General features: G+C 49.2%; 8 protein-coding genes and 1 non-coding gene across 9 annotated transcripts; 2 read left to right on the top strand and 7 right to left on the bottom strand.

The window, feature by feature from the left end:
* Positions 1 to 124: 124 nt before the first annotated feature.
* AGOS_AEL079W (uncharacterized protein) lies at positions 125 to 1,126 on the bottom strand (the record flags this gene model as incomplete). The annotated part of the gene is made up of 1 exon (NM_210136.1): positions 125 to 1,126. The coding sequence occupies one exon, from the start codon at positions 1,124 to 1,126 to the stop codon at positions 125 to 127; it is 1,002 nt and encodes a 333-aa protein (NP_984782.1).
* A 650-nt stretch (positions 1,127 to 1,776) lies between these two features.
* On the top strand, positions 1,777 to 2,213 carry INO4 (Ino4p; the record flags this gene model as incomplete). Its single annotated transcript, NM_210135.1, has 2 exons — positions 1,777 to 2,035; positions 2,086 to 2,213. 2 exons carry the CDS (start codon positions 1,777 to 1,779, stop codon positions 2,211 to 2,213), a joined length of 387 nt encoding a protein of 128 aa, NP_984781.1.
* An 81-nt stretch (positions 2,214 to 2,294) lies between these two features.
* On the bottom strand, positions 2,295 to 2,368 carry AGOS_t0106. The gene has a single exon. It is a non-coding gene; the product is annotated as a tRNA-Asn (tRNA).
* A 216-nt stretch (positions 2,369 to 2,584) lies between these two features.
* On the bottom strand, positions 2,585 to 3,715 carry ETR1 (enoyl-[acyl-carrier-protein] reductase; the record flags this gene model as incomplete). Its single annotated transcript, NM_210134.2, has 1 exon — positions 2,585 to 3,715. One exon carries the CDS (start codon positions 3,713 to 3,715, stop codon positions 2,585 to 2,587), a length of 1,131 nt encoding a protein of 376 aa, NP_984780.2.
* Positions 3,716 to 3,962: 247 nt separating this feature from the next.
* Positions 3,963 to 6,008, bottom strand: AGOS_AEL082W (alpha-mannosyltransferase; the record flags this gene model as incomplete). The annotated part of the gene is made up of 1 exon (NM_210133.1): positions 3,963 to 6,008. One exon carries the CDS (start codon positions 6,006 to 6,008, stop codon positions 3,963 to 3,965), a length of 2,046 nt encoding a protein of 681 aa, NP_984779.1.
* A 739-nt stretch (positions 6,009 to 6,747) lies between these two features.
* On the top strand, positions 6,748 to 7,326 carry AGOS_AEL083CA (AEL083C-Ap; the record flags this gene model as incomplete). Its single annotated transcript, NM_001355321.1, has 1 exon — positions 6,748 to 7,326. One exon carries the CDS (start codon positions 6,748 to 6,750, stop codon positions 7,324 to 7,326), a length of 579 nt encoding a protein of 192 aa, NP_001342265.1.
* Positions 7,327 to 7,505: 179 nt separating this feature from the next.
* Positions 7,506 to 9,116, bottom strand: YPK3 (putative protein kinase YPK3; the record flags this gene model as incomplete). The annotated part of the gene is made up of 1 exon (NM_210132.1): positions 7,506 to 9,116. The coding sequence occupies one exon, from the start codon at positions 9,114 to 9,116 to the stop codon at positions 7,506 to 7,508; it is 1,611 nt and encodes a 536-aa protein (NP_984778.1).
* A 328-nt stretch (positions 9,117 to 9,444) lies between these two features.
* Positions 9,445 to 10,746, bottom strand: CDS1 (phosphatidate cytidylyltransferase; the record flags this gene model as incomplete). The annotated part of the gene is made up of 1 exon (NM_210131.1): positions 9,445 to 10,746. One exon carries the CDS (start codon positions 10,744 to 10,746, stop codon positions 9,445 to 9,447), a length of 1,302 nt encoding a protein of 433 aa, NP_984777.1.
* A 167-nt stretch (positions 10,747 to 10,913) lies between these two features.
* Positions 10,914 to 12,500, bottom strand: PRP9 (SF3a splicing factor complex subunit PRP9; the record flags this gene model as incomplete). Its single annotated transcript, NM_210130.2, has 1 exon — positions 10,914 to 12,500. One exon carries the CDS (start codon positions 12,498 to 12,500, stop codon positions 10,914 to 10,916), a length of 1,587 nt encoding a protein of 528 aa, NP_984776.2.
* Positions 12,501 to 12,674: the final 174 nt, after the last annotated feature.

Raw genomic sequence — 12,674 nt, 5'->3', positions numbered from 1 at the left:
GTCTATATTTAGATGACTCTGTAAATACATTTCTAATATCACTTTCAATGTTTAGTTTTTTCTTGTAAACTCATTCCGGTAGCGTGCGGGGAACCACGAACAAAAATATTAGAATAGACATAAACTACTGAGGTTGCTCTTTATCACTGTTGATACGTTGTTCCAGGACCTGCAGCGCCAACTGCTTCCTGCGCTCTTCAGTAACAGTGATGTCAGATTTTACCCTTGATTCGGTGAGGGAGTTTCCTAATTCGATGTCGTTAGGCATAAAAGGCGTTCTCCAGCGATACTTCTCAATAGCAAGATTGTAGCTCTTGTCGAAAATAGGCCGCAGGACGGGCTTGATTATGTCCGGGAAGAAGTACAAGAGCTGGAAGGTGTCGGACGCGTCACCGACCACCTGATCTGCGGTAACATTCCCCGTAACTGCAGAGGGGAGAACCTGGTAGAAGCGCAGGTACAGCCAGCAGGTAAAAAAGGTCGTCCATATCGAGATCAATTCTGAAATATTGTGGTACCAGAATACCTGCGACAGAGTCAGCGTGCACAACAAGAAGATAGGATAGAGCTTAAAACGGAAATTCTTAGAGATGAAGGGAACATTCCGGATCTCAATTATGGTGGTCTCGGGCAGCAGTTGCTTGTAGACGATCGCAAAGCCTATTAGCATGGTGTAGTTGCCATCCAAGGGATACTCTAGCCTGATCGATGTGATAAAAAAAGACAGCACGAACGTCACTAAGCACATCACAAGATTCGTCGCGGTTCCTATCATGAGGGTGTACTTCAGCATCTCCTGCGGGCTGTTCCAGTAACTTTCGATATACGTACCGCCTATTATTAGGTTTAACAGATCCACGACGAACTTCCACAGTTCAACGTCCACAAGATTGGACAGTAGCAGGGAATAGGGAAACTTTAGAATCTGGCTTGGAACGAGTTGCACAATGGGACATATAACTAACTGTGGGTCTTCTACAGTCGAAGAAGCTGTTCGCCGTGTGCTCCATAGTGCTACAGTGAATAGAACGTATGCAAAGCTCAGGTACCTCGTCGCAGTTGGTATAGTCTGCCACGACAGTGGCGGAGGGCCGGGAATCTCAATGTACTTGTTGCTCAGCGTCATGCTTCCGTGGCGATGGCTTATGCGACTTGTCAAAATGCTCTACTAACATCTACATGAATGAGGAACCCTTGTACCTTTACCAACATGGAAAAGCCCCAGACCAAAACATTAGCTGACCCTGTTTCGAACGTCAGAAGAGATCCACAGTCGCGTGACCGCCGGGCCAAGCCGCTATTTCGTATAAAACGACATACACTTCACACGTCGATCACACGTCGATCACGTGAGCGTATTGGGGAGTGCTGGCATTGGGAGCGGCCTAAATGCCGCGACCCATTATCGCCGGTAAGCACGTTTTAAATTTGGGCGGGTCATGATAGCTACTCCTACATGCGACTACCGGAGTGAAGCCTACATGCGACTACCGGAGTGAAGCTTGCGTAATGTGTTGCACTATCCTTGTCTTACGCAGCCACGAGCAAATTGGTGGTACACCCCAGGCCATTTCGATCTCTTTTGGTGGCCATGTGAAAATGTAGTCTGTCGCTAGGCTTGTGTTGCACTATCAATGGACTGCGCCAGCATACGCCGCAGCTTAGACGAACATCTACCTAGATCATTACATCTTGTAACTGCGGCCTAGGCTTGCGCGTTTCTTGCAGAACAAAGAGCAAGTCTTTTGACGTGGCCGTTGTGCGCAGAAGACTGGCATGGCGACCGGTAAGGTGACCAAGAAAAGGGTTGCTCCCGCCATACTGGACAACGGCATTGCTGCTCCATCCCTGGTGTTCCAGGCGAGACCTAACGTGAGCAGAGAGAAGTTAACGGGCACCCAGAAACGCGAGAACCATGTGACAAGTGAGCAGCGCCGCCGCGAGATCCTCAGAGAGTATTATGATGAGCTGGTGCGCCTTGTGCCGGACTTGCAGGAGTCGGAGAACAGATCAGAGTGGCAGATTTACATGAAGAGTATGTATACAGGGGGTGGGTTTCGATTATCACTGATATTAACAAACTAGCGCGCAATTATTTATGCTGGCTTTATAAGCGCAACGCGCAGTTGCGCAGACAGTTGAAACTTACCAATGTGAAGTACCCCGAGTATTTGGTGTGGAAGTGTCCCAATGCGCTCAATGGACCGGGATAGCCGACAGGTCGGCTCACCTAGCTTAACTACGTAGTGCGGCTGCACTATTTAAATGTTTAGGTTGTCTTAAAGATACAAAAACGACCTCGGTGAGGATTGAACTCACGATCTTGCGATTAACAGTCGCACGCCTTAACCAGCTTGGCCACGAAGTCGTAGATAACGGCAGATAATTAAATTCGATATCAGTAGTGCAAAAATAGCACGTGAAGCATTTCACGACTCCCAGTAAACCGAGCGTGCGTCTACATATTATAGCGAGGCCGAAGGACGTCGTAGCAATCCCAGTATGAAGCATGGCCAATCATATTCAAGAATATATATAAATATAATTATTTAGGAGTGAAATTTACTGTGAGTGGCAGTCTAGTTTACCACTTGAGCACTACTACACTCTTACCGTTGCTTTGGATACCATTTTTAACCGCCTCAAGCAGCTGTTCATCATTCATTTTTTGAACGTCCCACTCAATCTTCTTTATGTCGGCCTCTGGAGGCTGCAGCTGTCCATCACCGTACATGCGCATGAGCGCGGATATGGTGTCGATCTTAGATTGAGGGTTTCTCTTCGTATTCTCGGTGATCCAGTACCCCAAGGACTTCAGGCCATTGAAAATTAAGAGCGTCGTTGGAACCGTCACAGGCTGCCTGGACATCCCCCCGTAGGTCAACATGGTACCATCCCGCTCTAGCTTTCTCGCGATAGCCCCACTGGATTTTCCACCCACAGAGTTCAGCGCGAGGCGGACGCGCGCGTTTGGGCCAAGGATTACCGGCAATTCGTCCTTGGAAAAGTCCTTGTCGTTGTTTTGGGTTTCGCTGATGACCTTCGTAGCCCCATAGCGCTCTTCCAGCTCCTTGGCTACTTCTGCAAAGTTTTCACGGTCCCGGATCACACTGAGGGTTTTGACGCCGCGCGCCTGGGCCACCTGCGTCACGATCTTGGACACCGCTGACGTTCCTGCGTTCTGCACGATCCACTCGTTGCCCGATGGATCCCATTGCACGTAGTCGTTGACCAGTTGGTACGCAGTGCAGCCATTCACTGCGATTGTTGCCGCCGTGTACAGGTCCAGCCCGTTAACCTTAACCAGCGTGCCAGCATCGCGGCATGTCTGGTAGTTTGTCCACGTCCCGGTGTTGCTGTACAGCGGAATTACCCAGTCGCCAACAGCCAGCCGGCGTTCCCCTTGCGGGACAGACATCACCTCGAACACGCCCTCGTTGCCCGCAATTGCGGCCGGCTTTTCGGTCGAGTAGTCTAACGTTTTCTCGGGCACCGAGGGATACACCCCCTGCAATTGGTTGATGTCCGAAGGGTTAATTGGGAACGCCAACGTGCGGAGAAGAATCGACTCATCGGCTCCCACCTTCGGGGTGTAGCTGTGAACTTTGAGCACTTGCGTGCAGTCTGCAGGGTCGTGCGACGAATAGAGTAGTGACTTGAACAATGGAAATTGTTTGGTAGACATTAGCCGTTTCGTAGTGTTTAGAGCTTGCATAATCTTATACTGACTGAATGAAACCAAGAGAAGAGGGATAAGAGTGAAACCTGATCAGCACAACTGTTTTATAGTGTGCAGCAATATCAGCCCCAAAGTATCACGCCAGCCCCTCGCTTATAAAACAAATATTTTCAGTAGCTCGTCCGCGGTCACGCGAGGTGACATACTGGGTTTCGGTAAAGGCTCTGACCATTTTAATGTTATACATGATTCCGGTATATATATACGTAACAGTGTAAGAACACTACTTGTTGCCCATGGTATGCCAAGATGTAGACTGGAGATGACTTACGCGGGCGCTGATGTATTTACACATCATCTTATATGCAGTGGTTGGAGAATCGGTCAGACCAAGGTGCTCTTTTAAATAGGGATAATCCTTGTACGAGAATTTAGAGCATAGGAACTCTGCATAGGCGGACCAGGTAGCTAGTTCGAGGTCATAGGTAGTTAGCTTCTGGAAATGGTCGCTGAAGAGCCTATGGTGAGTAGGTGGCCCGGCCTTGTATTGGGTTTGCTGGTTTGCAGGTTGCGCGCCCACAGCGCTGGCGCCGTCGAACGTTAGATCGCGCGACTGAGCCACGATCCACGGGTTGCAGGTCAGAACGTCGGTCTCGACGAAGCTGACAGGAGTGAACTCGAAGAAATTGAGATACTCTGCGAGAGTGTAGTTGCCGTGAAAGGATGTGTAGAAGTCTGCCTTTACAGAAGCGTCGTTCGAGAGGTCTTCGTCTGACTTATCCTTGTATGTGGTGTCGTCAGAATGGTTCTGGCGCCACCATTTGACATAGGCCAGCCGCCTGCTGTCGAAGTTCGAGTTGATGATCTCTCCTGCTAGAAGCTCAAAGTTGTGGTCTGCGAAGAAGTCGTGGTACGACGCAGCACCGTGGCGATAGGTTGAAGTGATTATGGTGCTGGTATCCACCGTGTCTTCCAAAATTGGCTTACTCGATGCCTTGTCTTTCCGATGGCCCTCGCTTCTCTTTGGTGTTGTGACCTGGTGGTACAGCGGACCGCCTCCTCTAGAGAGCACATGGGCAGCGAAGACGATCGTATCCTTTTCTGCTTCGCGTGGGGCCTTAGGGTCCAAGAGCGGGTAGAAGAAGGGTTCCCCATGTACGTTATAGTACAACGCCAACGCCAAGGTCTTAAAGTGCTTCTTCTTGTCGATGAGGAGGACCCCCGAAGAAGACGAAGCGTCCGGTATGCTGTCTTTACAGTCATGCATCGGCCACTCGCCGTCCTTACCCCCATATAGTTCTATTGGTGATCCCTTATCAATACTATAACGCTCGCGCCTGCCCGTATCAACCTTGCTTCCGGCGAGCTCGTAGAGTTTTGGATGGTGCAAGCGGCGCCAGTAATCAGGCCACAAGACTAAGCCTCGCTCATTGAACAGCTCATGGTGGAAATAGCCATCAATTGCGTTTATCACCTGGACGGAACTGTCGAGATATAACACTCTGCTGAAGGATGACGCTAGCAAGGCGAGGGTCCTATGGTCTGATGGCTTTACTTTCGAAAGGAGGGACGAGCTGATGGTATCGCCCAAATGCACGCACCGCGTTAAACCGGATGGATCTAGTACCGGTAGAATCTTTGAGCAGAATACCTTTTCCTCGTCGGCCGGCCCTGGGATCACAACCTCTATGGGCATGGAATTGCGCACCGTGATGCCGCTGTTTTCGCGTATGGACCGGATAGCTGGAATTGCTGCTATCGTCTTATGGCCACCGCCCAAGATAACAATCCCATCGCTTATATACGGATAGTGATCGAGGTCACTCAAGTGTTCGGGTAAACTCTTTTGAATAACCTTCATCATCAGCGCATGCTGTTCCTTTGCATGCGCAAAGGCGTCTCCAGAAAGATCAACGCAACCCTGTAGCTTGGAAGCCGTTAGACTACCGAATTTCCGCTCATCTGTAGCGCGGACACGCTCCAGCAAGCAATCAGCCTGCACTTGGAGGGCTGCCCCTGGCGGATATGCCTGCACTGTTCGCAATATTTCCTCCACGAACGTCCGTCTGTCCGGAAGAGCTTCGTCTGCATACTGCCATATATTCGTGGGAACCTCAACATCCACCCTGCTGCGGAATAGGCCGTGCTGCGCCCCTTCATAAACCCGATTGTATACTAGCAAAAAGGCTGTTGAGGCTAACATTGAAAGCCCCGCTAGTACCAGCGTGTGCATGCCGAATTTTCGTCTCCATACGTGACAGAGCTGCCGCGCGTATGTTGCTAATCGCAAGCTTCCATGTGCCGGCTTAGTGGACTGTTCTGAGGCCATTTCGCCTTGCTAATCCGCACTTACAACTAGTATGTACTTAGAAAAGATTCTTGACTTTGATTTCCCTCCCAACTCTCGAGGGCTGTGAACTATTTCGGAAATCTACACTGGAGGGCGGGACGAAACTTCATGTAGTCTGCAAACTTATCCAGCTACAGCCTCTAACCTCATCTTTGCAGACAAGCTTTCGTAACACTCGCAGCGAGAAATATATCCTGCCCCCTTTTCTACCGCTCCCGTGAACCGTTGAGGTCGCGATGCCTGCTGAGAAAGCTTAACACCTGTAATCTGGGGGACCGGCGGAATCGATTACATCAGCTGTATCCCAAACATACCTTTTGTGGAACATTTGTCGTTAACAGTTAGAGGTTGAAAAGCGGACAGGTGTGCAATCTACAGAGGCGCAGTCCCTACCATGGATTGTACACAACCACGTCCCTTAAAACGGCGTGGAATAATGCGTTGGTAATACGGCAGGCCCCTGCGTAAATTTTGAACGTTACACTTTTGTGTTCTCTAAACTTAGCTTTTTTTGGCTGTCACCTGGTATTCTACATGTAGCGTCACGACGTCACATTATGGTACCGCAGGCGCAGACTCCCGGTCCGTGGCTCATTTGCGGGATTGGTCGAAATGGATGGAGTGGTAAATCGCTGCAGAACGTCTTCATATTTAACGTAAGGCGAGAAAAGACCGGATTGGAAGGTTATGACACCAGAGAGACGTGGACATAAGGTAAATGGAAAAGGGAGATAAGATTTACAGCTCTGTGACACAGCGCATAAGCGGGGAGCTCAATATCAATATTGACATTAATATTGAGCGGGGGCAGGAGCTTGGCGTGCGCTTGAACAAGGGCAAGGTGATGAAGTATTGGTCAACAGTCAAGAGATACTTGATAGACACAGGTGACATTTATGAAGATGAGCATTTAGTGCATTCTGAGTGCGGGCTTTTGTTGCGTGATCATGCTCAAGCTGGGAGCGTATACGAGCCAAACAGTTCCGATGAGTTCATTAATAAAAAACTGTTCCAGAAAAGCCTTACTGCTGCTCAGTGGCAGCGAAGAAAGCAGGAGGCACTTGAGTCTCAGGTTCGAAATGAGATAATATCTGAAACATCGGAACAGCGGCTTAAACGTTTTACGCGCGGATATCGGCGATCCCAGAATATGGAGATTGCGCCAGTATCACGGGGCCCAATTGCGGAACGGAGCAGATCTTCCGAGAGCACGGGCAGCGACCGTGAGACCCGCAGAGGCCGGTCACATAAGTGGGGCTCGCTTCAGTTGAAGACGGTGATCGTACCGATCGACTGAAGACATGAAGAAGTATCTTCGAGAGAGAACTCGCATATGAAACAGCTAGCATCAGATTACGTAGTAATTACAGAGCACCGCACCAGGAAAGAAGTGAGGTGATGGTCTAAATTAGTTACGGCTAAATACCTGAACTTTTAATGCAGTGTGCTTACATGAACACCGCAAGCAAGACACGGCTAGAAATATCTATCGAGATAGCTAGTACTGGCCACAAAACTAAAACCTTTGAATACATCATTACGCATGCCACCACTACTGCCATCTCTGTTGTTCTGAATTCGAATTCCGTTTTCTTGTATGTCCTCGCTCTCCAAACGCATGCCTGTAAACTCAGAGTCGAAATTCTCAGCCAGCTCCCAGTCGGTGATGACAGGGATTATCGGACCGTAGGTAGTCCGTTGGAGGTCCCCATTCTCCATGAGCTTCCAGTTGATTTTACGGAAAATGAAATGTGACTGATAGCAGCTTGTCTTTGCCTGGCCGGCCTTTTTCTTCTTGGTCTTTGTTCCCTCCTTATCCCAGAACCGGTCGACATCCCATCTTTTCCCGATATCTTTCTTTAATAGTGCGTTCAGATAGTCTTTCATACCGTCGCTCAGATAGTGCGGAATCTTGATGCCTTTATCCTGCTTTATTTTGCTCAATATGACTTTATGGTTTGCACCCGTGAATGGAGGCTTGCCGATCAGCATATCATAGGTGAGACTCCCCAAAGAATACCAATCGCAGTTCTGCGTATATGGTTGACCGCAAAGAATCTCTGGAGCGCAATATTCAGGGGTTCCAATTATAGAGTAGAGCTCCTCCACTTGTTCGCCTCCGAGTGGGCTATCCGCTTGATTGACCCCCCTCTTCGATAGTCCGAAATCCGTCAGAACAAGGTGTCCCTTGTCGTCCAATAAACAGTTCTCAGGTTTCAAATCTCTATAAACAATGCCCTTGCTGTGTAGAAACTTTAGCGCACAGCTGATCTCTGCAGCGTAGAATGATACGGTTACCTCATCCAGCGTGCCTTGCTCCTTCAGATGGTAAAACAACTCCCCCCCAGGAATATACTGCAAAACCAGGTATAGCTTGTGGTGATCATGGAACGAGTAGAAAAGCTTGACAATATTAGGATGCTCCAGCTGCGATAATATTGTTCTCTCTGCGAACGTCCGCTCCACTCGTTTTTCGACAACGGCAGGGAGCAGCACCGCGTCTTCGCCGTCAGTGCTCTCCTCCTCCGGCGCGGTAACCACTATCTCCGCCTTCTTCAGTTGTTTCATCGCAAACAACTTGGAAGTCAGTTGGTCTTTCACAAGCAGCACCTTCCCGTACGCCCCGCGTCCCAGCACACGTACCGGCTTGAAGTCCTCCAACTTGCGCGGCGTCTGGCGCTTCTGGAAGCTGGGGCTCATTCCCTCCGGCAATGTGGGGTCCAAAAACGCCTCGGCGTCTACGGACACGGGGAACCGCGTCGTATTTGGCGGCGTGCTTACTGCAAACTTATTGTATAGCGATGACCGCCGTCGGCTGCGGGCGGGCGTGTATGCCGGTTCTCTAGCGCTGATACTGGAGTGCACTAGCGGCGAGGAAACGAAGTCCTTCGGCGCGGTCGCCGTCGGGTTCAAGCTCATCAGGTTTTTATACCACGGGAGATCCTGCTCGTGGTGCTGTCCAAAGTCATCGGAGTCCACGTCATGACTGGGCTCACTATGTGAGTCCTCGAACTCATCTAGTAAAATGGCTCCTGAACAGTTGCTGGTGCGTCTCGATATCTCCTCGTCAAACTTGAAGAGGGCCATTTAAAATTTGCAATGTAGGCGGTGCGCTACCAGCTCGGCGTCTGTATGACTTCTATCTAGAAGCGTTCGTCTTCTCCGCTGGTCAAACTTTTCTTTTAGGTAAGTTTTGCGCGGACCGTAAGCGCAGGCCGCTCAAGGTTCAGTCTAACAAGAGAACATGCCCAGTTCAGACAGATATTATATATAGGTAATTATATTACGTAGATTATCTCACTCGGGCCCGACCGCCCATTCAGCGAAGTAATGTACGTTATTTGGAAAAATGGACAGTTTTCAGTCAGACGGGAAGCCATCAGCAACAAACCACAGCTCTAGGTACATCTAACCATCATATATTATACAATTCGGAGATGCGCTCGTAATTATCACCAGCCATTTTTCCGTTTTCCCAGAGGACTCTGTTCAGAGCTGCAATCAGTTGCAGTATTTGGCGTTCATCAAAATTCATCAGGATGGTTGATAGCACGGTCTCGACGGTGATCCTCTTCTCGCTTATGAACGTCTCATAGTACAGGTTCATGAACGAGCCCATCATGAACTGACAGTCAACCCTGTCCGTGATTCCGCCGTGGCCGGGAATGGAGTGGCCGAAGTCTTTGACCTTAAACGTTCTTTTTAGACCGGAGGCAAAGAAGCCTCCGAACGGGGCAAACAAGGAAGCAAACGTGGCCAGGTTGAAGGCATGCATATATATTGGCTTGAAAGTTATCGTGGAAACATTGAACCGGTCAAATATAATCGGCGGCAGCCTGTACGTCTGTGGGATGAAGACCGGGTTGGTCTCGCAGTTGAGCGGGCTGAAGACATTGGTATGGATGTTCTGCACAGGGCAGGTCATGTAGGTGTATGGGGTCAGAAGCCGGGTCAGAACGAGAGCCGCCAGTCCGGTGAAGAACCAAGCACCAAGAAAGCCTTCCAACGTCTTCTTGGGCGAAATGGCAATGAGCTTTGTGCGCCCAAACGTGATGCCGCAGAGGTACGCAAAAATGTCATTGACAATAACAAGACCGCAAGGCAAGAGAAACCATATGAGCCCGTTCAGAACGTTGTTGATTATCAGGTGGGCCTGGAACACCACCAACAAGAGCACCATGTGAGTGACACACAGAGATGCAAACTGGAATTTCAGAAAACCTTTGCGCAAACTGCATACAAATACAACAAACCCGAACACAAGCATGCAATAGGAGATGAACTTGTGGTTCGCAGCAATGAAGCCCAGCACGCGGTAGTTGATGGTGTAGTGGCGGAACAGCTTGTACAGCGACTTGCCGTCCAGGTAATATATCGTGGTGAAGAGAAAGTACCAGTTGAGCGTCCGCGTTAGCGGAAGGTTCTTTTCCCTGCCAGACTCTGCCGTGACTGCAATACATTCCTGAAATGTGGCGATCTGGCATCCCAGAATCAGGATCACACACCAGAAGTGACCCATAGCCAAGGTTATAAAGAAGCCCGCAATCATAATTAGCGTCCAAATCGTCCGAACAACAAAATTGTAAACCTTTGAGTCTTCGAGCAACCTCGGGTCCCCGTTGGGATTGGTGGCGACCTTGTCCTTGACAGAGGCCACCTCGCCGTCACTGGTTAGATTCTCACCCATATCTTCTTTCCTGGAATCTTTATCCGTCATACTGAACAATACTGGAGATATTCGGCTAGGAGATAACGTTCAGTATCCGGTATTATGCTATGACAAGATGAGTTTCACTATATCAGCAAGATTCTTGATTTTTTTCACGGCATGTGAAAGCACTTAATAACGGTCATGTGATCAAATCTACTTCCGCCAATGCATAATTAGAGGAGACCCTGCTTTTTGAGGTCTTCATAGACTTGATGCGTCATGACGTTTCCATCTTCGTCTTCCACCTCAACCTCGAGTTTCCTTGTGTTGGCGGAAGATGAGATGGCACCTGCACGCCTTGTCGCTAGGCCAGCTGGGCCAGTCGAGGATTGCAGGCTCTGAAATAGCTGCTGGGCCTCTGCAATGTTGTATATGTCTTTAAATGCAGGCGACGGTTCAATTCCAAGGCATCGAAGGCCATAGGCATGGCGCTGTTCCTGAAAATGGCGTTCGAAGATCCTGCGTCCCTTGTAGACGTGATTGCCGCATATTTCACATGCGTACTCGATGTCCAGGCCCTGTAACTTGTACAGCCAGTAAGGAATGGGATAACCATCCGGACCAAGCGGTAGGTTGAGCGGATTAACGTCATCTGGATGAGCGTTCTGCTGTTGTTGAGGGGTTTCAATGACATCCTCGGGTTCCCCAGAACTATAAGCTGGCGCGTCGTATGCATCTCGAATGGTAGCCATCTCCCGGTTCCGCTCACCAGACGTGAATGCATACTTTCTTTCTACCAGCGCACGTGTATTCTCAATGCTTGTTGCAAGGTAAATCACTAGGTAATGAAGCGTATGTTCCGCGCGCAGTGTCGCGACCTTGGTGGTCACGCTCTGGGCGTGCTTCTTACCGAGCAAATGACCCGCAAATACTGTCCCTACCTTAAAGTGCTTCCCACATGCTATGCACAACAATCCACGCGGAGGGTCTTCTACGGGATTAGCAATATATGACTCGAAGCTCTGGCTAATGCGGTTCTCTAGCAACCGGTGGTTTAACAGAGGATATGTGTTACGAAAAGCGCCCTCGAGGTAGGTAACAAGCTTCTGGATAAAAACCTGGTAGCGTTTGCTATTACGGTCGACAGGCGGCGCGGTCAGATATCCGGTCCCTGCGAAGCTCTCCAGGAAGGCGATGAACTGCAGCAACGTGACACTGCCATCCTTGACAACGTTGAGCCAATCCTGGTGTAGTCGTTCCAGGAATAAGTATTCTCCATAATGCTCCTCCCACATAAAAAGTTTATTTACATCGATGAACTGACCGACGTTCGACAAAATGGTCTGATCTGCCCCGCTGGACGCTGAAAACATGGAATATTCTCGTCGCTTGCGCTCTAGAGAAGAAATGGCAGACTCCGAGTCCGCACCCTCTGCCTGTCTTTCTTGCAGCTCCTTGATATCAGCTTCGAACGTTTCGAAATTCATGTTTGGATCTCGCAACGATTCGATATCATCGCTTTTAAATGCATTTAAACGTTTCACCTGCTTCCAGTAACGCTGCAGAAAGCGCGCAATTTCGTGCTGCTGTAGTATCAGCTGTTTCCTACTCCTCCGAGCCTTCTTGTTTACATAAATGCGATTGGAATTGATATCATCTTTCGATATATTATCGAGCACCTTCTCATCGGGATTTACCAATTGCAATTCTTTTAGGTATGAATAGTAGATCTCGGGGTTACGTTCTATCCTCGCCGATATTGCACCTTCAATAACTTCCAATTCCTCTAATATGGCTCTCTTCTCCTCTAACGACGACATAACTCCTGGCTGGCCTATTTAGTGCTCTTTAATTGCGATGCATCAGTTGCGATCAGTATGCCTGACTTTTTAAGCCCATGAAAAATAACGTCGTACGGAAAGTGCCGCCAGGTCAAATATGCGTAAAGGGCGATCCATATATAAAGGTTATGTTAAATGCTGACTATACTACAA

Source organism: Eremothecium gossypii, chromosome V, assembly GCF_000091025.4.
Source record: "Eremothecium gossypii ATCC 10895 chromosome V, complete sequence".
In the NCBI taxonomy this organism is placed as follows: Eukaryota; Fungi; Ascomycota; class Saccharomycetes; order Saccharomycetales; family Saccharomycetaceae; genus Eremothecium; species Eremothecium gossypii.
Note: the sequence above shows the minus strand (reverse complement) of the source record. Positions and strands in the feature narration are given on the sequence as shown.